Source organism: Temnothorax longispinosus, chromosome 3, assembly GCF_030848805.1.
Source record: "Temnothorax longispinosus isolate EJ_2023e chromosome 3, Tlon_JGU_v1, whole genome shotgun sequence".
Taxonomy (NCBI): Eukaryota; Metazoa; Arthropoda; class Insecta; order Hymenoptera; family Formicidae; genus Temnothorax; species Temnothorax longispinosus.
In genome coordinates this window covers 18,646,234-18,669,461 of record NC_092360.1, presented here as the reverse complement: position 1 = coordinate 18,669,461, position 23,228 = coordinate 18,646,234, and the positions used below count along the sequence as shown (strand labels likewise).

The window sequence follows — 23,228 nt, the reverse complement described above, 5'->3', positions numbered from 1 at the left end:
TCGATTTTTCTCTATTAAGGTAGCTGTCTCGTCAGGGCATGTATTAGATAAAGTTTTCGATTTCGGTTTTTATATCAAATTATATGATCAGCTTTGCAGTCGATTTTTTCTGTGGCTCCTTACCGACTATTTACTCTAGAAAATCGATCTCGAAAATCACAAATTTTGCATTACTTCATACAGAAAAGAAGGCTCTATCACGGTTTCAATCACATATTTTCGTATTTTTCGATTAGATAAAGTGAGAAAAAAACATTGCTTTTTGTACATTAGATTTCGAAGAATCCGATGCAACCATAAAATATATAGGTTACCGGAGATTTCGCTGCTAATTTTTTAGTTTATTTTAGTGAAAATGCGGTAATCGAGCAGACATTTTTTGGTCGAGGTGAGGTTGGGAAGACTTGGCAACGCCGCTGGCTAATCACTGTAGTTGCAGGTTATGGGGCTCGTCTTTCTTAGCCGAATTGGATAGTGATTGACACCCCTGTCATGCGTTTTGAAACCCTTTCTCAGTAATTGTCAAAATTCAATCGAAAAGGAGATGTAACCTCACTTGTAACCTTTCTCGACGACTCGCATGATCAGCTGATCAAAACGGAGTCAAATGAGAAAAATCACATAATTTGGAAAAAGTAACATACTTTGTCACGTATGAAATTTTACACCATAATTCATAAAATTATTTTTCCCTTAGCAAAAATTGCCTGAAATATATTTCTGAACGTGAAAACCTACAAACAGTCACATGACTAGCACGTAGCGAGACAGCTACCTTAAGTTATTCGTAATAGGTCACTATTCTTGTGTCGAACACCTTTTACGTATTTATTTAATATTGAATAATATAGATATGATTTTTTTATTACGTAAATATATATGTTTAATGTAAATTACGCGTATAATTTGCAATAAAAATATTCCTACATAATAAAAGATGAGATTAGGGACAAAATGATTTTGCTGTTCGTTTATACTCACGTGTGTCCAGATCTAATAACAGTAGTATACCGCTCAAATCGATGATACGAGAACGCGAGGGCGAGAAAGCGATCCCGCGCGGAGAAGAGAGCGCGGCTGCCCTCGTTAGAGACGCGAACGTTCCACGTGCGTAGCGGATATTAATTGGCGAATGACGAGACGTCGTGAACGAGAGCGATGCCAGACCGGAGATTAATAGAGCCACGGTCGCGTGGCGATGTCGATGAACTCCGGGATCGCGACTCTTCGTTTTCCGCGGTGGGAATATCGCGAGATTCGAATTAGAGGAGATGACGAAAGAAAAGAACTTCTCACGGAAGTGAGACGCGATTTTATCGACGCGGCCGATGCAAGCCAACATGTTATTTGGCGAGAGCTATTAATAAATATTTTATTCTCGCGACTGTTATTTCATACGATGCCGACGATCCTGGTATGCATACTCTAACGTATACAAGAAAGGAGGGCGGGAAGAGGGGGACGAAGAGAAAAGAATGGAAGAGAGAGTGAGAAAGGAGGAGAGGGGAAGAGGAGACAAAAGAGAAAAGAGAGTGGGAGGATGAGGGAGGAGGAGAGGGCGAAAGAGAAGGAGAGAGAGTGAGAGAGAGAAAGAGAGAAAGGGAGAGTGTTTATCGCACGGGAAAGATTATGCGACGCGCGATTAGATTAACTTTACGTTACTCACGTGCTTCTTTTTTACTTGCGCGGGGTGTATTTTATATCCTGCATTTTGTTTATATGTAAAGATATATAAAAATAGAGTTTTTGCTGAATAATTTTAATATATTGAAAAACAAATTTAATAAATTATATTTGTTTTATATTATAATTTTCAAATAAAGGCAGAAAGGCAAATTAGAATCAGGCGTTTTATCAACTTTTATTTGTTTATTAAAATTACCTTTTATGTAATTTAGTTAATAAAATTTATAAAAATAAAATAATAAACTAAAATAATGAAATATTTGAACATAAAACAAAATAAATTACAAATTTTAGTTTTATAGTGTGAAGATATATTACTTATAATTTTTATATGACTTGATCTATTTCGTTGATATGATATTTGAGTCATTCAATTCAAAGTCATTGTAATTTTTACCGTTTAAATCTTGATTAAAGTGCTCAGATTTTATGAATATAATCTTCTAAATCCTATTACAAAATACGAAAGATTATTAGTTACTATAAAACTCGAAATTACTATTTATTTGTATTTATTTTCTGCACTTTATTATTTACTTGCCATTTTTTGGCTACTGATAATTATTGCAAAAATGTAATTCAATTTATATAGTTCTGAAGTCTTTTGAATTGTTATTACATAGGTACTCTAGATTGTAAACGAAAATAAATAAGATATTAATTAGACATTAAACATTAAAATATAATAAGAGAAAATATATATTATATAAAATTAAAATATATATTATATATTTTTTTTATGTAATAGTATTAAATTTATCAGGCTTTTTAAGCGCAATAATCAGAAATATTGTATTCTTCTATTACTTGTGCAAGCTGTATTGTACACTACGTATTTTTATATTGATTTTTTATAGATTTTATCCATAAAATACCTTTTTTTTTTTTTTTTTTTTTTTTTTTTTTTTATCAATTTAAAGATGTACAAGAGCATTTGATTGATAAGAAAGTTTTACCCGATCAATTTATCGAATTTCTAATATTGGTGTAGGTATGCACAGCGCGCGAATAATATAGAGCTTAATGCTTCGCTTGGCTACCCTTACTTCTATATGTGCGATTATAACTAATCCGATTCGCGTATTGTAGTCACTTCTGTTTTTCCGCACTTTATCTGCGCCATTGTCGATTAAGGGCCGGTTGTTCCAACCTATTGGTAAGCTACCTGATAGTTAAATCACATGTATCTTTGTCCAATGTAAAAGATAAACAAAGACATACATATGATTTAACTATTAGGTAGTTTACCAACAGACTGGAACAACCAGCCCTAATATAATTCGTTTTTCCTTCGCGCTCGTATTTTCCCTTGTAATATCCATCACTCGTTATTGAGATCTCAAAATCTCGGGTACTTGCAACTCGTGCGTTTGCGTAAAAGAGTCTCGCGCTGCGCGTGTACTTGGCGCGAGACACTATACCGTGCCTCTTGATTGATACATTTTGAAATGATCCTTTATTACATTCTTGTCCCTTGTAATATCCCATGAATGGCATATCTTTTATATATAAGTTTTGCATTAAAAACACATATTTGATTTTATTTTGTCTTATTAATTCTGGAAACAAGGTTGCATCAAATACGAAATCTTGTTTAACATGTTGATCTGTTAAGGAGGAACTGCTGGTGCAGTACGGAATATATATTGTCATGACAGGTTTTGTGACAGGGATCTGAGTCTCAACTTTGAAAACGCGTGGTATATTCCATGCGAGAAAAGCAGACGAGATAACGTATGGAAAATTACCGTTGAATCCCATGGCCATTGATGCAGCAGCTGTGCGTGGCGTCTCATAATCGAGCTAAAGCCGCCGATAATAACTCGGGGGACACGGTTTGCGTCATTTACAGACGATGATTGTTCGAGCTGCGTGAGTTATGCGCGCAGTTACCGGATTAAATCAATTAAAGCATATAGCTTCGGAGAGGGCGGGGGATTGGATCTAACATAAATACTGCCCTTGCAATATTTCCCGGCTCGCAAATGCGTATCCTCGGATTCTGATTTTGATCGAAATATAATTACGCCACCTATTGCGACGAACGCCCCACTTTCATCCCTATTCGCGGAATCCTATAATGATCTCAGGATGAAAGCGCACATAGGAGATACGTCGTAAAAGAAAAGATGAGTTTCTGAGAACTTACCTTTGCTCGCAGCTCTGGGAGCAGCAGAAGCAGATGGAGGAACAGAGGCGAGAGAAGGAAAGGCTCGAGGCTCTGAGAAAGAAGGACAAGCACGATCACAGCGCGAACGCGTCCACGGAAGTCAAGGAACGCCTTCATGTAAGTGAACTTTGCTGTTAAATGTTAAATAAATATTTCTAGCATTTTTCAGCTACGAGCAATGACGATTGTAAGTTTACACAAGGATTAATCCTTACTTCTTGAATTTTGCATATTTTCAGTATTATTAATCAGAAAATACTAGTTACGGTTTATATAAGTGATACTCGATAAAAGTAAAGAGAAATGCAGGGACAAATTGATCTCGCAAATCGCGCGTTAAGAATGAACAATTTTATGAGCTTTTATTTCTCATATTTACGTAAAATATAAGTCTCAATTTGTCTGAAAGGAACTTTCGTTTAGCTGAGGGAGCAATGTTTAGTCGTTTATGAGCCTCCCAGTTTTCAATCAGAATCGATGTATCGATTTTCCGAATTAGCATGTAAGCGACGCGCGCTCTGAATTATACGCGAATTTTATATTTTTTGTTTACGAGGCGCTTACTATTACAGAGTTTCCTGGTGAACAAGAAGCAAAGAGAGGCAGCTGCCGCGGCGAACGGATGTCTACCCGGCGCACCGGGATATAGGAGCTGGTAAGATGCACAATTATGCACGAGAGGTGGATAGAATAAGATAATCGAACTGTAAGATGTTTTGAAGAAATAGGTCTCGTAAACTTGAGTGAAATAAAAACAGACACTCTTTGATCACGAGCAATTCGAAATAAGGCACTTTTTCTGAGTAAAGCTTATATTCGCACATGAATTTAATTTTATTTTACAGATATCTCAACAAACAGCGCTGATATCTGACGTTGAGAATCGATTATATTTCGTTAAAATTTAAATTTTCTTTCATCATAAAATAGTTTCATAAAATAGTATCATAAAATAGTTTCCAGGCTCCTGCTGGCTCGATTGCCAAGTCCGCGTTGACAGTACACGTAACATTTAAACTTGGCAAAACTGTGAACTACTATAAAGCACGAAAAATGATATTTAAAAAACTGAACTATTCTTGCAACATACGCGTCATTTTTCTTTTAGTGTAGTATTTTTATATTTAAAATAATTGGCGTAGCGTTAAAATATAGAGAACTCCCATTTTATTATAACTTAATATGCGAAATTAAATAGTTATTTTAATTTGGCAGTTGAACAGCTTGTTTTCGTTCTTGATTAGGCATAATTCAATTCGACATATATGGGTTATCGATTTCCTAAACAAAAAGGGAATTTTCATATATTTTACAAGTCTGTTCTATAACGATTGCAAATGCTATTTTATTGAAAAATATTTTTATTTTAATATATGTTGCAAGAATTTTCATGTATTTCATGCTATATTTTTTCTCTTTGGAGAGAAATTATCAATCCAAGATAGCCGCAGTGAGTGAACAAGAATCTTAAAAATATAATATTCAATTTTGGTAATTCATATTTTGTTGTAAAAATAATATTACTTTGTTTTTTGTTATAATATTATCTATTACACATTATTTTATTTTGTAAATATTGATTTTTAATAATAAAGGATTAAGAAATAGTTATTTGTGTAACAAGTGAGGTAATAGGGAGTGTAAGTCGTGTGTAAACTGGCGAGTGCGGTAACCGCACCCGGGAATTTTCATCTTTACACAGGACTTACACTCCCTATTTTATGTTGCAAGTGCTTGGAAAGTGGTCTATCACGCACGCGTAGCGTGCGTAATGGGGCACTTTCCATGCACGTGTTGCATAAAATTGTTTATTGTTATAAATCAATATTTCTTTATAATAATTTTTCTTGTAATAAACGAAAATTTTGTTTTATTTTTTTATTATTATAGACAAATAAATATTAAGGTTAACTAGTTGATACTAGTTGATACTAGATTATTCTAAGAAAATGTTATTTTTCTAATAAACATGTGTTTTACTTTATTTAAATGGCATTTTGTTCGGTACCTTGTATTTATTTATACAAATGGCATTTGTTCCAAATTTCTAATTTGTTAAATAATTTACGATAAAACATATATAACTAAATAACACGAATTATTTCACGAATTATAAAATAAAATTTAAATTTTTGTAATTTAAATAAATATAGAAAACATATATTAAAATATACATGAAAAATATATATTAAAGTTAAAATAAAATTCAGTTTTGATATTTAATAATTTTTTGATTTATTTTGTAATCGTATAAAACGTAACGTTTATTATTTGATCTAGTTTTCGTAATACAAGTTAATAATGAACAAGATCTTTTCAAGATATGAAACATAAACTTAAAGTTTCCATAACTTCTATGGCTCTTAGATGATTGTAAAAATACAATATTAAAATATTCATATTAAGCGTGATATTTTTTAGTTTGGATTGATTAAAATATGCATAATTTTTCTAATATAAAATAGAAGATTTTAATTAAATTATTGTTATAATTTGTTACATTAATTGTCGCTGATGTAACACAATCACAATCAGAGATGTCACATGAGTTTTTTTATTCTTTTTAATTTTTTAAAAAACAGCACAAATATAATTATCCCTTTAAATTTAACGTAAATGAAACTTTTTATGAGAATTTGTAATTAAATTTAGCATTTTACTTCAGAGTGAATGCATTACAAATATTTCATTTTTTCTTATTATAAAGGAATACTTAATGTAAATTATGACTTTAAAATTTGTATCAAATATATTTCAATAATTTTGAAGATCGAATAAGATGCAAGCCATTTTCGGTCTAAGCTTAGATCTTAAGCAGCTCAATATTAATTTTTCCGTATATATATATTATTAATAACACACACACACGTATATATACAGGGTGTATCATTTTAAGTGATTTAGTTGAATATCTCTTAAAGTAAAAGAGATTGGAAAAATTGTTTCAGATAAAAGTTGTTTGGTTCGAAAGGGGACATAAGATGGTGTCATTGGTTTGACCATGGATGGTCGTTTAAAACTCACGTAAACGACACCTTTAATTTCTTAAATGGAAACCCTATTTTTCAATGCATATACTTGTAGCTAATCTCGAGAACTTTTCAAAACACTATAATAAAGTATTTTTTCGTTAAAAACTTTTGGAATTATAAGGCTTGAAAGTTCTAGTACTTTGACATAAAATACAAAATATCTTGTAAAACATTAATTTTTTGGTAATGTTACCTTAATACTTTTATGCACAGAATAATGAGACAAATCAATTGGTATAAAAAAAGGCATAGTTCGTTTGAGAAAAAATATGTAATTTGCAACACGCATCTGCATACTTTTTCTTGAAAGCAACCATGTCTTTTTTTCATACCAATTGATTCGTCTCATTATTCTGTGCATAAAAGTATTAAGGTAAGTATTAAGTATTACCAAAAAATTAATGTTTTACAAGATATTTTGTATTTTATGTCAAAATACTAGAACTTTCAAGCCTCCTAATTCCAAAAGTTTTTAACGAAAAAATACTTTATTATAGTGTTTTGAAAAGCTCTCGAGATTAGCTACAAGAATATGCATTGAAAAATAGGGGTTTCCATTTAAGAAATTAAAGGTGTCGTTCACGTGAGCTTTAAACGACCATCCATGGTCAAACCAATGACACCATCTTATGTCCCCCTTCGAACCAAACAACTTTTGTCTGAAACAATTTTTCCAATCTCTTTTACTTTAAGAGATATTCAGCTGAATCACTTAAAATGATACACTCTGTATATATATATATTGCAACGTTTTGCTGCGCGCCGATCAACTAACGAAAAAAATGTTTGATTTTTTTCCATTTAATACATATATTGTCAGACTAGTTTTCATATATGCTGATAGAGACTTTTTAACTTCATTTTTTTAATTTTTGTTATAAATACATATATATTAATATGCTTTTTTTATTGCGTTTTTTTTTTCTGAAATTGTAATAGCTGCAAATATTTATACCCTCTTCTATCTTGAAACCGACTATACTTAGCCAAAGATTATCGTTCCACTTTTAGAATAACTGAAGCTAAAAAAAGTTCCACTGTTCTCGATGCTCTCGATCAGTTTAGAACGCTTAAATCAAAATTTGCACGTTTTATTTCGGTTTTAATGGGTCGTCGCGATCGTCGTCGTTATAGTCTTCTCCGCCGCCGACGAAGTAACGGTAATAGCACAACCTGGCCCAGTTATCCATTTAGCAACGGCCGATGTGCCCTCAACGTTATTTTCTTGTCTCTGCCAATGATAACTTCATCTCAAACATGTATATGCGATACTCGAAATATATATTTTTTTCACCCAAGTTCTCGAGAAGTCGTAGGAAACGTATATCATCTCCGACTTGCGAAAATGGCATCATGAGTCATATATAAATTAGACAATATTTAGTTCAGTAAATAAATTCAGAATTTTAACATTCTTTTTTAATAGCTCACTTAGAAATATATTGTATAAAATTTATGCATTATTATGTACTTATATAAAAATAACGTTTACAACGTTATATTATTTTAAACTAAAAAATTGTGCGTTAAAAAGCAGGCAAAAATTAGATGTAAAAAAAGTATCACTATAATTTTACTTGTCAAAAAATGATTAGTCCAATATATTTAAGTCTACCTTAACTTATCTCATTTTTTTTACTTGCAATATTTTAATAATAAACTGTTTTATGTGCATAAAGTTTTACGCATTTCGGATTAGATAAGACGCCTCTTTTCAACGTACTTTGCTCTCTTATTGACCATTATTTATCTAAATATTAATGATTTGTTATGAATGGCGTTTCGAATTTTTTTTTTATCCAGGCTACAACCGCAATCGGAATCATCGAGCACAACAAATGCGGCGCATCCATATCAAATGCCGCAGATGCTTCAGAAGTTCGGCGACGATTTCCCGCTCAGGAAGACAGGTAATTGTCCCGAGATGTGTCAATTAACTTATGCATATTTCGTACAGGTAGTTTGTGTGCCAATAGAATGTCTACTAAAGCATGGTGTTTCGATGTTCGAGAAACGAGTTGAGTCCCAAAAAAAAACAGCTTACGCGTCGACGCGATGTTTGCTTTCTTTGATCATGATTTTATCCGAGAATATAAAGAAAGACAATGATTTTTCTCGACACAAGATTCGCTCGCTCGAATTATCCACGGAAAACGCCGACACGCACATATAGCAAGTCGGCACGTCGCATTCATCTCCGAATTAATTATAGGTGAATCTCCAATTAGTTTCTGCGAATATCTGTCTTTTCTTCATGTGACACTTCACGTATATTTGGTCTTAATAAAAATGAAAAAGAATTAAAGCAAATTTGTCCGTTCATTGGCTCTTTTTAATGTATATCGACCAGTTGGCCAGCGAATCGATAATTAATGTGCGCGTTATCTCTAACTGATATACATTTATTTATGCGAAAAAGGTGCTAACATATGTCTGCAAACTTGTATAAGTACAGAAAACATTTGCCACGTGGCAAGGAAGCGGTACGGCTAGCCTTATCTTTTCAAAAGTTTCTGTTTATTGTTTAGTCTCGTAAAAAAAGTTTTATTCTACATTTTTGATTTATTTTTCATGTAGAATTACCCATTTCTCGCTGGTACCACCAGTTCTAAGACAACCTGTAAATTTTAACGATTACTGAAAAAATACTTTTGTAAAAAAAACGCTGGGAACTTATACATATCCTCAATAAATCTCCGGAGAACTGTTTGAACTTTTCAATGCGGCGAACGATGCGGAAAAATAGAAATAAAATTTAAAAAATTGCAAAAAATCCATATTAGTCAACATTTCAATATTCTTCGATGGGAAGCTTTTTGTATGAGAAATATAGTGATAGTATATAATGATTAATTTTCCTCATGTCTTATACACTTCTTAAAAGTTTGAGGTTATTCATTGAAAATGTTTACTATATGAAATAAAATCAAATCTATAATTTAACGTATTTTTTATTATTTTATTCATTATTTTATAATAAAGTAAAAAATAGTATAAAATGTTTGAAAATGTTTAAATATCTTTTACAAGATGAAAAGAGCATTAGACACTTTTTTAATTTAGATACAAGTTTATTTATTTTTTCCGATACTCTTTTATCCCTTTTCTAAAATAGTCCACAGCTCAGTTTTGGAAAAAAGGTTTTATGATTATAATCTATTTTCTTAAAATTAAACAAAATCCTACATTATACACAACTGTGCTAAATATAACTCTTATTTACTTTCAAATTAAGAAAAAATATTGAATAAGGCATGAATCGGACTTTTAAATAGCATTTCACTGGAATATCTTTAAATTTTATATGTGGTCTCAGACTTTTGGTCGGCACTTTATTAGCATTTACACATATGTAATATACATACATAAATAAAATTTTACATAATTTGTAATCATATGTAAGTTTTTCAGTATTTGGAAGAATAATAACGATTTCAGAAATTAAGTGAAAAATTTCTTTATTTTTTTATTTTTTTATTTTATTTTAATTGTGTAGCGATTCTAAAATTAGTTCGCTTTTCTTATTCTTTAATACAAGTTGAACCTTTGAGTAATTTCGTCGTACATAAAGACTTTCGTCCTCATTATCTCACGAGAGCTTTGTTCAGATAAGATGATCAAAAAGCAAAAAGTATTGAAAATATTATTCTATAGATTACAAAAAAGGAGGAGGGAAAAAATATACACATCTCAGAGATGACCGCAGAAATATCTAGTAACTCAATATATCACAGGCTATATATGATTTAAACTTCTGTTTAATATACCGAATTAATAAACGATACTTTTGCAAACGTTACGTACTTTTGCAACTCTCAACATTTTTTATTATTCCTCAAAGTCTTTTATATTTAACCGCGTGACATTTGAACACTTCTGTAAATCGCGCGTGTTATTAATTATTTGCCCCTCGTCCATGCGAGTGTCACGAGGAGGCCTTTGCAGGCCTCTCCCCCATTCGCGATCTCTTCCTCCGTGATAATATGAGCGAGCGAACGCGAACGCGAAATGCGAAACGGCGGGGTCGTCTCGCATCGCGTTCTTGCCTTCCGTCCGTCCCCTTTCCTCTCCCTTCCCCGCCTTCCGCCGCCCCCGCCCCTCGCGCCCCTTTTTTACGGTATGACAATGACCAACTAACAACCGGCTGAAAAAATTGGCCAGCCTCGGAGCCGAACTTGCTGAAGGTGCGACTAAAACAGCGCGTGGAGAGGAACATGGCATCAGCATTGAGAAACTCACCCCTGATGGCACGCCGGAAGGACCGCCTGGCGTCGCACCTCAAGCGGAAGTCGTTATTAGCAAGTACGTTCCTCTCTCTCTCTTTCACACACACACACACACATACGCGCGCGTGTGCGCGCGTGAGCTTTCTTCGAGAGAACTACTCTCTAGAGTATCGTAGAACGAGAGTTCTTTCTTATTTTCCTCTGCGCGATGCATTTGCCAACATTATTACATATACACATCTATATCTCTCTCTTTCTCTCTATTTTTTTCTTTCTTTCTCTCACTGCACCCCGAGTGTTCGATTAATAGACTGTTGAGTTTTTAACGTTTGTTACTTACTCTCCTATAACAGCATGAGCAAGACTACTGTCCGATTAACATAATGTAAATTAGCGCTGAAACTGCTCCGGGAGTATTCGAATGAGTTGCCGCTGATGAGACTCCCCAAATAAAACGCGATGGATCGAGAAGCGTCGAAAGAGTCACGCTTTTAAACGGGTTCTGTCGTTTGGGCCGGTTCCTCGTAGATCATCAATTTTCATACATCAAAATTTACATACATGCATTACACACCAGCGCGGCGCGGCGCGGCGGGTGTGGAGAAGTCAGTTTATTTTCGGAGTACCATTTTCGAGTCGTACGTTTGTCCTACTTGTTCCGCGCGTTGCAAATGCGCGACTTCGCATGCGATATCCGGGCGATCATCATCCGTTTGTTTCGCGTATGTTCTTTTATATTACGCAACGACGACATTGTTCCTCCTTCTCTCCTTCTCTCGGGGATCCCGACGTGCTAATTGTACGTTTTTCAGACCCTGGCAGCAATCCTGAGTCCGGGCCTAACTCTCCTCCGACCGTGAACAATTCTCAAGCCAGTCCCACTGCTGGGAGCAACACAGCGATACAGGAAGTAAGCTTCGACAATACCGCTTATATTTACCACGATCTTTCGATGTTGTACGCCGCGATTTACCGCGAGATATCTCGCTCTGATTTATTGCAGGAAGGTGAAAATCCGGCGTATGGAGGACGTCTCACTAGCAGTAGTCAGCAGGGCAGCCTTTCGGATCTTTCGCTCTTCAGTTCACCGTCCATGCCTAACATCTCGTTGGGCAGACCTCATGTACCGTCGAGCTCGGTAAGTACATTTTTCCTCGAAAATTTAGGTCCTTTTTTAACTACGACTCGCACTCTTTTATGAATACGACAATTCAAAGTTTGTAATTTTCTCTCAAATATATGTTTAAATAGAAGGTGTCCCCATTTTAATGGAAGCAAGTATATATCTCCTAAACTTGACATTGTACAAAAAATTGTCTCAGATAAAAGTTTTAGGGTTTAAGGGGGCATGTGATAGCGCTAGTGATTTGACCTCGGATAGCCGTTTGAAGATCACATGAAGGTTATCCATTTTCTTGGAATCATTGAATTTTTTTACATAATATGATTTCTCTAATGATTCATGTAAAAATGTTGAAAAAATAAATTGTTTACAAGGTATTTTATATTTTACTGTAGCCTTTTTTGACATAAAACGTAAGATATCTCGTAAACTATTCATTTTTTTGTAATCGTACCTTAATATTTTTATACATAGAATAATAAAGTGAATCTGATAGCGTAAAAAAATACATAGTTATTTTAAAGAAAATTATGATATTTTTATCTGAGATATTTTTTGTCAAGTTTAAGAGATATATAGTTTCCATTAAAATGGGACATTCTGTATATATAATTGTTTATACTTATCAAAAGCTTTCTTTGTTATTATGGTGTAATGTGACAATTCAACTTTTTTTAATATATATATGCGAGCGTCTATATATATATATATATATATATATATATATATATATACATATATATGTGTGGTGTGTGTATATATATATATATATATATATATATATATATATATATATATATATATATCCTTCTCATTTATCTTCGTTTATTAATTTTCTCAATTTAAAGTAAATTTTTCTTTACTAAATATTTTATTAAATGCTGTCTTTTTGATTTTTTAAATTTTAATCTCTTTATCGTATCCTCTTCCCCTTCTCTCTCTTATCTAATTTTAAAAATTCGTACATAGTATTATATAAAAGACAAAATTCTATTATTTCTGTATCTTCAGTTGTATGTTAAGAATAATGGTGTTTTGAATAATAGTGTTCTTGAGGAAATATCAATACTAAAGTGATAGAATCCATAAGCAAAGGTAAATTGTGATAATCTCAAAAATAAAGAATTTTATGCAAAATAGATAAACGTTGCGAAAAATGATAGGATATTTTTGGCACCGAAGTTATTTATTGCATTAACTCTGAGTAGAGTTTGTACTTCGCGTCGTTATACTTATCGTTAAAACGATAAGATAACGTCGATAATTTTAGAATCTAGATAACGTCGATAATATAATTTTAGAATCTTTACAAGTGTTTGATCGATGCGCATTGGGCTGTTCTTTGTTCGCAGAGCGGGACAAAATTGGCACCAGTCTCGGAAGCGGAAGTGCGGGCCGCGTTTACGGCGCGTCTCGGCATGCCGCTCACCGGTCAGATGCTGCACAGCAACCTGCCGTTCTATCCGTCCCTGACGGTCATCGAGGGCGAGCCGACGTACATCCACAAGCAGATACAGCAGAATCTACAGGAGCAAGCAACACCACCGTCCGCGACAGTGGGCGGCAGCAGGCAGCATCCGGCAACGGCGGCAGCGGTGTATCACACTGCAGCGCCGATCACGGATACACAAGCGGCGCACGCGAGACTGCAAAAGGCTGGTCATCACCGGCCTTTAGGTAGTATGTTCCCTCTTTGTCTTCGTAGAAGCTCTTACCGTGCGCGTGCCCTGTTCCAATGGACAATGGTCTCCGCCGAAAAAAAAAATGACTTTAGAAAAGAGGCTGAACTTACCGAGATCAGCCGTTCAAAGTTCCCCAAAGGACCATTTCTACACGAAACATAGCACGCGTCGTTCAGTAACTTCTCGACAGCGTGTCGGCAAGCATTTATACGACTGTTGTCTTTTCTTTATATAGGTAGAACCCAATCTGCGCCTCTACCGCTAGGTCATCCGATGCTGCAGGGCGGCATAATCGCACCGACCACTCACTATGAGGAATATCTCGCGGAGAAACAGTTGCACGATCAGCAACAAGCGCACAATTATCTGAAACAGCAGATCCGTCAGACTGTTCTGACGCGAGTGGGTTCGCGCGGCCAGGCTAATCAGCTGGACGAGGCACCAGAATCCGAAGAATCCGAGGTGATAGATCTAACAGGCAAGAAAGATCATCCGGAGGAGAGCGAGATCTCGAAACAGCAGAGAGACCGCGAGCAGTTCCTACAACAACAGAGGGATCTCATGATGAGACACACGTTGCAAACGAATGAATCGACCATCTACGCCGGAGGTTTAAGCAGGACCTCTCAAGTGGCTAGGCCGCTCTCGAGAGCACTGTCAAGTCCTCTAGTACACTTAGGTAAAACTTCAATATACTTTTATCTTTTAAACTGACATGCTAAAGATTTTGCATTTATCTCTAATATTATATTAAATCCGTATAGCATTCAAACATTTTCTCCTAGCTATTTGCCTATAAGGAATATAGAATAGAGAGATAATTGGTCTAAACCTAATCTAATTTTTCAAAAAATTAATCTATATTTTTTAGCTCATGAAATTATCATGATTTTGTCTCTAAAGGTCCTCAGAGCAGCAGCGGTGAAATTTTCGTGCGAAGTTCTTCGCATCGGCCCACCACAGGATTAGCATATGATCCACTAATGTTAAAACATGCATGTGTCTGCGGCGAAACGGTCAGAGGTCATCCTGAGCATGGTGGCCGATTGCAAAGCGTATGGGCCAGGTTATCGGAAACGGGCCTGTTGCAACGTTGCGACCGAGTACGCTCGCGCAAGGCTACACTTGAAGAGATCCAAACATGCCATAGTGAAGCTCATGCACTATTGTTTGGTGAGTCTTGTTCTTTCCACATTGTTTCAGCTTTATGAAGAAAATAATAACTTTAACTGACAATGAGATGAAACTAGCAGTTTTAAGATAATTGTTACGCTAGAACGCTATTTTAAAAATTGAGAAAATCTTGAAAATTTTGCAGAATTTACAATTAAAATTTTATAATTTTTCTTGATTTTAAACTAATTGTACTATCTGTAGAATTGAAGCGATAGTCATTTTTGTTTTTTACAATAATTGAAGAAATATTAATACCAAGCATATCAACTAATATTACTGTAATTAACTTGCCATGTGGAGTGTATACGTCCCATGCTAAACTAAACGTTCCGTTTAGGCTATTTTCACTATTATACGTAACACCATCATAAAACGTTTTATAAAATTATGCATTGATTCTTAACTATTATATATATATATATAATAGTTATCAAGATCATGGGAAGATCGTACACATTTTTCTTAATAATAATGAATTATATTAATATTTTTATAAACATTATATTATATATTATAAGCAAAACTGTCAGTCTCGACAATATAGGGCGACCCACGCAATCTGAAAGTTACCGAAAACCGGTCCAGCGGGGAACGTGTTAAATCACAAATTTTAGTATTATTAGTAAAATAAAAAGAAATAAAATATACTGTAAAAAATTTAAAAAATTTTAAATCAAACTGTAGAATAATGCCGACAAGCAGTGACATTAATCTAGTCCCGTGGTGTGTGCAGGAACGAATCCGATGAATCGACAGAAACTGGATATGTCCAAACTGTCGCAGTTGCCTATCAAGAGTTTCGTTCGACTTCCCTGCGGCGGAGTTGGCGTTGATTCCGACACAACGTGGAACGAGCTTAACACTGCACCCGCCGCTCGAATGGCAGTGGGATGCGTTGTCGATCTTGCATTCAAGGCGGCAGTAGGCGACATTAAGAACGGCTTCGCCGTAGTGAGACCGCCCGGGCATCACGCGGAAACCAACCAAGCCATGGGTTTTTGCTTCTTCAACTCAGTAGCAATCGCAGCGAGGCTACTTCAGCAAAAACTCGATTACATTAGAAAAATTTTAATCTTAGATTGGGTAAGAATCGTTATTATCATCGCGCGGCATGGTTTCTTTACGACGAGAATACACAATATGATATGTGATTTTAAAACGTCTTTACATCGTGAAAATAAGTAATGTCAATAATGCGATATAAGGGATCGAAGTTGTAGTCAAGATCATCAGGCTGCGATTCTAAATACTTTCGGACATGCCACGTATGACAAAATATTACATCATGCATTTTATATCTTCAGGACGTTCATCATGGGAACGGTACTCAGCAGATGTTTTACGATGATCCACGGGTGCTGTATTTGTCGATACACAGACACGACGATGGTAACTTCTTCCCCGGAACCGGCGGGCCTACTGAGTGCGGCGCTGGCGAGGGTCTCGGCTACAACGTCAACGTGGCATGGTCCGGTGGTCTGAATCCGCCCATGGGCGACGCGGAGTATCTCGCGGCGTTTCGCACGATCGTCATGCCAATCGCCAAGGAATTCGATCCGGACGTCGTGATCGTCTCGGCCGGTTTCGATGCTGCTGTGGGTCATCCGGCGCCACTGGGTGGCTACAAAGTCAGCCCGGCGTGCTTCGGCAGGATGACGCAACAGTTACTTAATCTAGCCGATGGCAAGGTCGTCCTCGCCCTGGAAGGAGGCTACGATTTAGCGGCGATCTGCGACTCGGCACAGGAGTGCGTTCGAGCGTTGCTCGGTGATGAACCCAGTCCGCTTCGAGATGAGGAACTCACGAGGATTCCTTGCCAAAATGCCATTGATACGCTGCAGAAGACCATCGCCATCCAGGTAAGTCGAATATTGCGTGATGCAGTTAAAATCTTTTTATTCGTTACTTCAGGAACCGAGCAATATTTATTTTTAAATTCTCTTCCGTATATACTATGTATCAGTTTATGTTATGTTTTTTTTATAAATAGAGTAAAGTCTTATATCATATTACTTTATTTACAATTTTTAACTTCTCTGAGGTTTGGGTTCAAACTCGGAACCAATTATGAATCGGTCGCTCTCATGCAAAGCCATGCGGCGTCACCCTATTGACTCCCCTTCAACGTTCATACTTATTTTCTCTAATACGATTTGACACAAATACGTAGAATGAAAGTATTATCCTGCATGCATTTATTTAGAGCACAAAAGCAAATCAAAGACAAAAAATAGCATTTGTGCAATACTTCGTATAAGAGAAAAATCAGATTTAGTATTTGTAAGATTGTTGTAAACTATTAAAAATAATATATTTATGAATGATAAAATTAAATGTATTTAGTTTATCATTTAACGTGGTATCGTATTATTTCTTAGATGTCACATTGGCCTTGCGTAAAACTTGCTGCCCATACGGTCGCAATGAGCGCTATAGAGGCGAGCCAAAAGGAACACGACGAAACAGAAACCGTGTCTGCAATGGCCTCTCTATCTATGCAGCAGCCTACAAACCTCACGTTAGTATAAAGTATTTTTTTACCATCATCTATCTTTGAAATATTATTAAATATCAATAACTTATAATATTAAGTATTACATACATATACATATTACAATTAAATTATATATGTTTATTTAAAATGACAGGACCACGCCAGAACATTCCCGAGAGGTTTCCGAGGAGCCGATGGAGCAGGACGAGGCCAAATGAGATGTATGAAGATCATTCTGCTAGGTGTAGAAAGCATTAATTAATTGCACGAAACTGTGTAAATGCTCTTTGGGATCTCTAGAAGTGCATTTCGCAGTGCGGATCGAGGGACTCGCCGTCATCACGCGTGGCTACTGTGACAGGCGCACAAAAGTCAGCTACGAATGTTCCATTTGCAGGAACGCGGTCGACGACGCGTGTAAATTCGCGCGCAGTTCCCGACTTTAAGGTTTTCAAACATTTTCTTTTCCAAATAAGACGATAGATAAACAACGGCCAAGTAATAAGGAAGAAGTGATCTGTAACGGGAGGTTAATGACAATTTTTGCGACGGTACAACGCAAACTCGCGGACCTCCCTTTCTTTACTTTTTTTGTGCTAGACGCGAAAGCGCAAAAGTTTGTGAGTTTTGCAAATGTTTCTATTGCACCTCGCGCGTTTGATGCGCGAGATTGTTGTATAGTTAGCTATGGATGAGACAAATTGTATTTGTCCGTTCTATAGATTTCTTTCTTTTTTTATTGTGGAACACAAGATTTGTAATCTTTTTAACGAATCACTGTTAACGTTGTTGAGATGAACTCGAGCGCGCTAAATAGCTTTCGCCCACCAATTGGATATCGCTTGACAAATTTTCGATTCAAGTGTCTTATCGACGAACAACGAATGGTTTTTCGAGATTTGATGTGAAAGCTGGAATGGAGACATTTTGTAATATTATTAGCAAACTCTTGTCTGGATGGTACCACTTGATTGTTGTGGAAAAAGAATTGTAGAAGCGCATTATCGTTCGATGATTCGGTGGGAGAAAATAAATTGTGGACACTTGCGTTCTTCGAAAATGACGGACATCCGCGAATATTTTGTTGACGTTATCGATATAAGGTGGTGAGGCGTTTCGAACTTTCCCACAGCTGTATAAAACAAGTCTGATGCATCGTGTTGCCTTGGATAATTCGCAGGAAGAATTAATTATTCGTGATAATCCGTGTATATATTTTTGAATGCTAATTGCGACCTCGGACGCCTGCTTAGAACACTTTCAACGAGCCGTATTTTATCGAAACATTCAGGGAGACAAGTACAGGGAATTTGAGAAAGAGCTGTGTTAATGCGACATATGTATATCTTGAATCCTAGAGATTCTTTTTTGTATTGCGCTTATTGTTACAAACAAAACATAGACGCGCTATGAATAACACATCAACCATGAGATGTATGATTATTCGATATAAACGATTCACAAGGAACATCGGCATAAGCATCTTTGTTTGTGTACGAAATCGCTTTTCTAAGATAATGAATGTACTTCCTATAAACCATTAATAAGAAAATTAAGTAGAGATGATAAAATGGCAAGTTTAATGGCAAGATAGCAGCTTGAATCATTATGATCGCTCGCTGTTTCTCATTTCTCTCTCATAATAGATAAAATCGAAAGAGAGAGGAAGAAAGAAATACACAGTTCCGATAATATAGAAATATATATATTATACAATTTAAAAAATTAAATATTTTGTATACGGAAGTTCTCTTCGTGTGGTAATCCGAAGAGGTTTTCCATTGAAAATAACAAATGACAATTTGATAAAATGCGTAAGAAAATTATTAAGAGAGCAACCGACACATTGGTAGAATAACGTCACGTCAAGTGATTCTTTCTGAATAAAATAATGCGCGCGAGTAATGGGTCGCGAGATGCACAGATTTTTCCCTGGGGAGGAGGAGGAAGTATCAGACTATCCAATCGGTGTGCATAAAAAATAAATGGTCTCCGGATTTCCAGAGATTTTCACGCGTATGTCAGGCCTCGCTAGAAGAGTTCGTGCAATAAGAATACGATTGGACAACTGTATATTTATAAAAGACAGTAGCGTTTAGATGTATTTTCTCCGCCTTCAACACGCGCGATCTACACTTGGTGAAGACGCCGCGCGTCCGCGCATCGTGCTGGTCACTAGCGCTTTCATTGTTTCGTCGTCCGATTCGCTTTCCTTGTTCTTCAGGGCATTCAGAGTACGAGATGAGGCGAGAGCTCCGCAGTGCGTGAACACTTATCTCGAATCGAGGCGATACTTAATGCGACTTAGGCGACAAAATTCGTGATAATGTTAAAGGAAAAAGAATAAAAGAAAAAAAAAAGAAAAATGTCGATGTCTAGATCATAAGACGATATTATATCGTGTGCGCGAATAAAATGTGCGAACATATGTGTGCGATATCACGTGCACGTGGTAAAAACAGGACAGGATGCGCCCTGCCATACCGAAAGATACGCTGAGAGATGCCATGACATGTCGATGCAGATTGCTCCAATTTGGCTGTAATCATACGATGTATGATAATCTTTGATCTTTCCGCTGTTGAGAAAATAAGATGACTCCAGATCAGAATTTAAATCCAGGCCTTTATCCGGATAATTTTGTTGCAAACCGATTACACCTACAAGCTTGACTCCTCAAGCTTGCGTCGCGGGTCGATAATAATTTGATTTGGCGGAGAAACTTTGATTCTCACACATGATTGTTTGCATGTAAAATTGATAAAATCAATGAAACGCATACTTGTTAAAACTCACATCGATTAAGAGACATTCAAGATAAATTGAAAACGGAGGGATTGATGTCAGTTGGGCGTTTCTTTTTTCACAATTTTTAATAATACGTGGCTCCGAAGCTCTCACAAGTATTCGCTGCATAGAATTCCTCGTCTATCTGTTATGTGAATCACTGCCAACGACAATTTATACGGCATGGCCGCATGTTCCCACGAGCACGTGCGATCGCATCGAATACACACGTTAATATATGTTAATGTTTTCAAGCGCGAGAGCGCAGAACGGACCGGGGAGTGTATCGTTTTGACGAGATTTCAACAACATGGCTTCTTGTTGCGAACAAAGGCTGGTGTGATTTTTGTGATATTTTGTAAAAAGAAGAAGCTAAGCTATATATGGTTAATTAAGCGTATACGTCGCGAGAAGATGTGTGTAAGGGAGGGCGGAAAAAGAAGGTAAATATAATTCACAGATACAAGCATTTATTTTTGTGTCATGCATTTTACGGAGAAAAGAAAAGGATTAAAAAAAAGAACAAAGATGAATATAAGAGAAGAGTCTATTGATAAACGAATTACACGAGAATGCATATATTATATATCGCGCGTTCGTCATGCAAGAAATAAAAAGAATATATATCTATAATGCTATATATATATGTATATATACACACATACACATATATGTATGTATATATATATTAAGATATACCGATATATGTACATTGTATATCCGTGTACCGCAAGAATCTCAAGTGTCTGTTAAATGTTTGTCCGATAAAAAAAATTCACTGAAGAAAACGTGTAAAGATTGACTCGATGTATATTTAAGTATAAAGATACGAGTCCAGCCTATGTGTGTATACAGTAAGTTAATTAATGTGAGAGAGAGCGAGCGAGAGAGAGAGAGAGAGAGAGAGAGAGAGAGAGAGAGAATGCGAAAGGATAAAAATGAGGATGTTATATGACGATTCGTCGGTACACCAGTCTGTCATTGAGTTGAAACAGCAATCGACTCTATTGTAACAATATCGAGAGGTAATTTTAGACATGCGTGTATATTTGTTTATAATTTAAGAGCGAGTCTCTATCATCGGCGGCGCGCACCCCGTGGCAGTCGCGTCGATTAAAGTGAAGGGTACGTGGCTTGCTCGCGGACAACAGGGCGAGCCCTTTCCGAAAATTTACAGAAAGATATTGCGTATTCTCATCGCGGGCCTACAAACATCACACCCTGGTTAATCACATCCTCGCGTTCACTCGCGGTATTCCCACCTGTCCTTCCCCAACCCCCTAACGTATGCTTCATTTTGTCGTCAGATTGTCGTACGATTATCATGCGATCGTACCCAAGCAACCGAAACGAACGTCCAAAGAAACCTAGATCTGTACTTGTATTCTGTTAAAGACAATTTAAAAAGATTCGAAATTCTATTCATGCAAGGTAAAAATTGCAATTGGTGATGATCAAACAGCCATGTTTAGCCAAATGTAGGATGTTGATACGAGACGCAATGTTTTAAACATTACTTGAACCAGTGACCTCGTATTCATATCGCATTATTAATGCTAAACGTGGCTATCTTACAATTTGTGTTTGAGATAACAAGTAAGACCTTCCGTAAAGCAAAATACAAATTCAAATCGTTTGACCTACGAACACAGATTTTAATCTTTTAGAGTTTTGCGTCGCTTGGACAGAATCTGAACGATTGACGTTTTCGCGGGAGTTTTGTTTGGAACGCAAAAGAAAAAAAGAGCGAGAAACTTACGACATTCCGGTATCACCACCCATGGCAAGTTGATACAAACTAGATGTAAATGACTATTAAGTTCTTATCCAAACGCCGAGTATAAATGTGGATTTTAATAGAGCTCTACTGTTACGTTAGTACACACATACACGTACACAAAACACACACACACACATACATATACACACAAAAACATGCACGAATATACTGTCTATATTGCATAAGCTTAATGTAATAGTCATAAATTTTTTATGTATATAAATGTACCTCGTAAACTAATTTTAAATAAAAAGTATAGTCATTGTGTTAAACGTTATAGCTCTTCGATCTAATGATATCCTGAACAATTGTGCCTTTTAACAATTAAAGACTTTTTTGATCGACTCGATTAGTATCATCGTCATGACAAATCGACTATTGCTTTTGGTCAGATTAATCATCAAGACATTTCGACCATGGGATTTGGTCCTTCTAAATTGATTTTGAAGTTTATATATAAGCACATACACACACATCGTATTTAAATTTTAAATAATTTATAATTTATTGCGAAAAATCTCACCTCATACAGGTTCGTACCCTGGCTAAGGTGATATTTTTCGCAATAAATTAAATTGTTTAAATACGATGCTTATATAATAAGCTTCAAAATCAATTAGAAGGATCAAAACTCATGGTCGAAATGTCTTGACGATTAATCTGACCAAAATCAATGGTCGATTTGTTATGACGATGATAGCTAATATAGAGTCGATTAAAAGTCTTAATTGTTAATTATTTATTGGCGTAATAAATATACTTATTTGGTTTAATTGTGCATTAATTAAAAATACAACGCAACATGGTTTGATCGTTCGATGATGGAGTGACTTTCACAAACGACAATGCCACTTGCAAATTATAATTCCAATTACTGCGGGATTTCATTGAACCGTATTCGCAAAAGAAAATGGTAAACGCAGTATTTGAAATTCAACATCGTTAAGAATATCGACACTGTCCGGACAGTTTGTTTACTGAGAATCTTGGGTAATCAGTCATTAGCAGTTAATAGCTTTTATTATCAAGCAGGAAAATCGTTTGATTTTCTTTGTTTCGACGCTCTCCTAGA

General features: G+C 35.8%; 1 protein-coding gene across 12 annotated transcripts in view; it reads left to right on the top strand.

Annotated features, from left to right (window-relative positions):
* The window catches only part of Hdac4 (histone deacetylase 4), a 132,397-nt gene extending 109,969 nt beyond the window's left edge, over nt 1–22,428 (top strand). For 10 of the 12 annotated variants that reach the window (XM_071774252.1, XM_071774253.1, XM_071774254.1 and 7 more), the window contains 13 exons: nt 3,848–3,973; nt 4,429–4,511; nt 8,692–8,798; nt 11,050–11,190; nt 11,927–12,024; nt 12,118–12,252; nt 13,590–13,917; nt 14,155–14,598; nt 14,823–15,092; nt 15,829–16,178; nt 16,400–16,954; nt 17,474–17,613; nt 17,744–22,428. In XM_071774252.1, the coding sequence (XP_071630353.1) occupies nt 3,848–3,973; nt 4,429–4,511; nt 8,692–8,798; nt 11,050–11,190; nt 11,927–12,024; nt 12,118–12,252; nt 13,590–13,917; nt 14,155–14,598; nt 14,823–15,092; nt 15,829–16,178; nt 16,400–16,954; nt 17,474–17,613; nt 17,744–17,807 (2,841 nt within the window). In that variant the 3' untranslated portion in view covers nt 17,808–22,428. The remainder of the gene's footprint in view (nt 1–3,847; nt 3,974–4,428; nt 4,512–8,691; nt 8,799–11,049; nt 11,191–11,926; nt 12,025–12,117; nt 12,253–13,589; nt 13,918–14,154; nt 14,599–14,822; nt 15,093–15,828; nt 16,179–16,399; nt 16,955–17,473; nt 17,614–17,743) is intronic. The other 2 variants (XM_071774244.1, XM_071774255.1) reach the window with 2 other exon arrangements.
* The last annotated feature ends 800 nt before the right edge of the window (nt 22,429–23,228 follow it).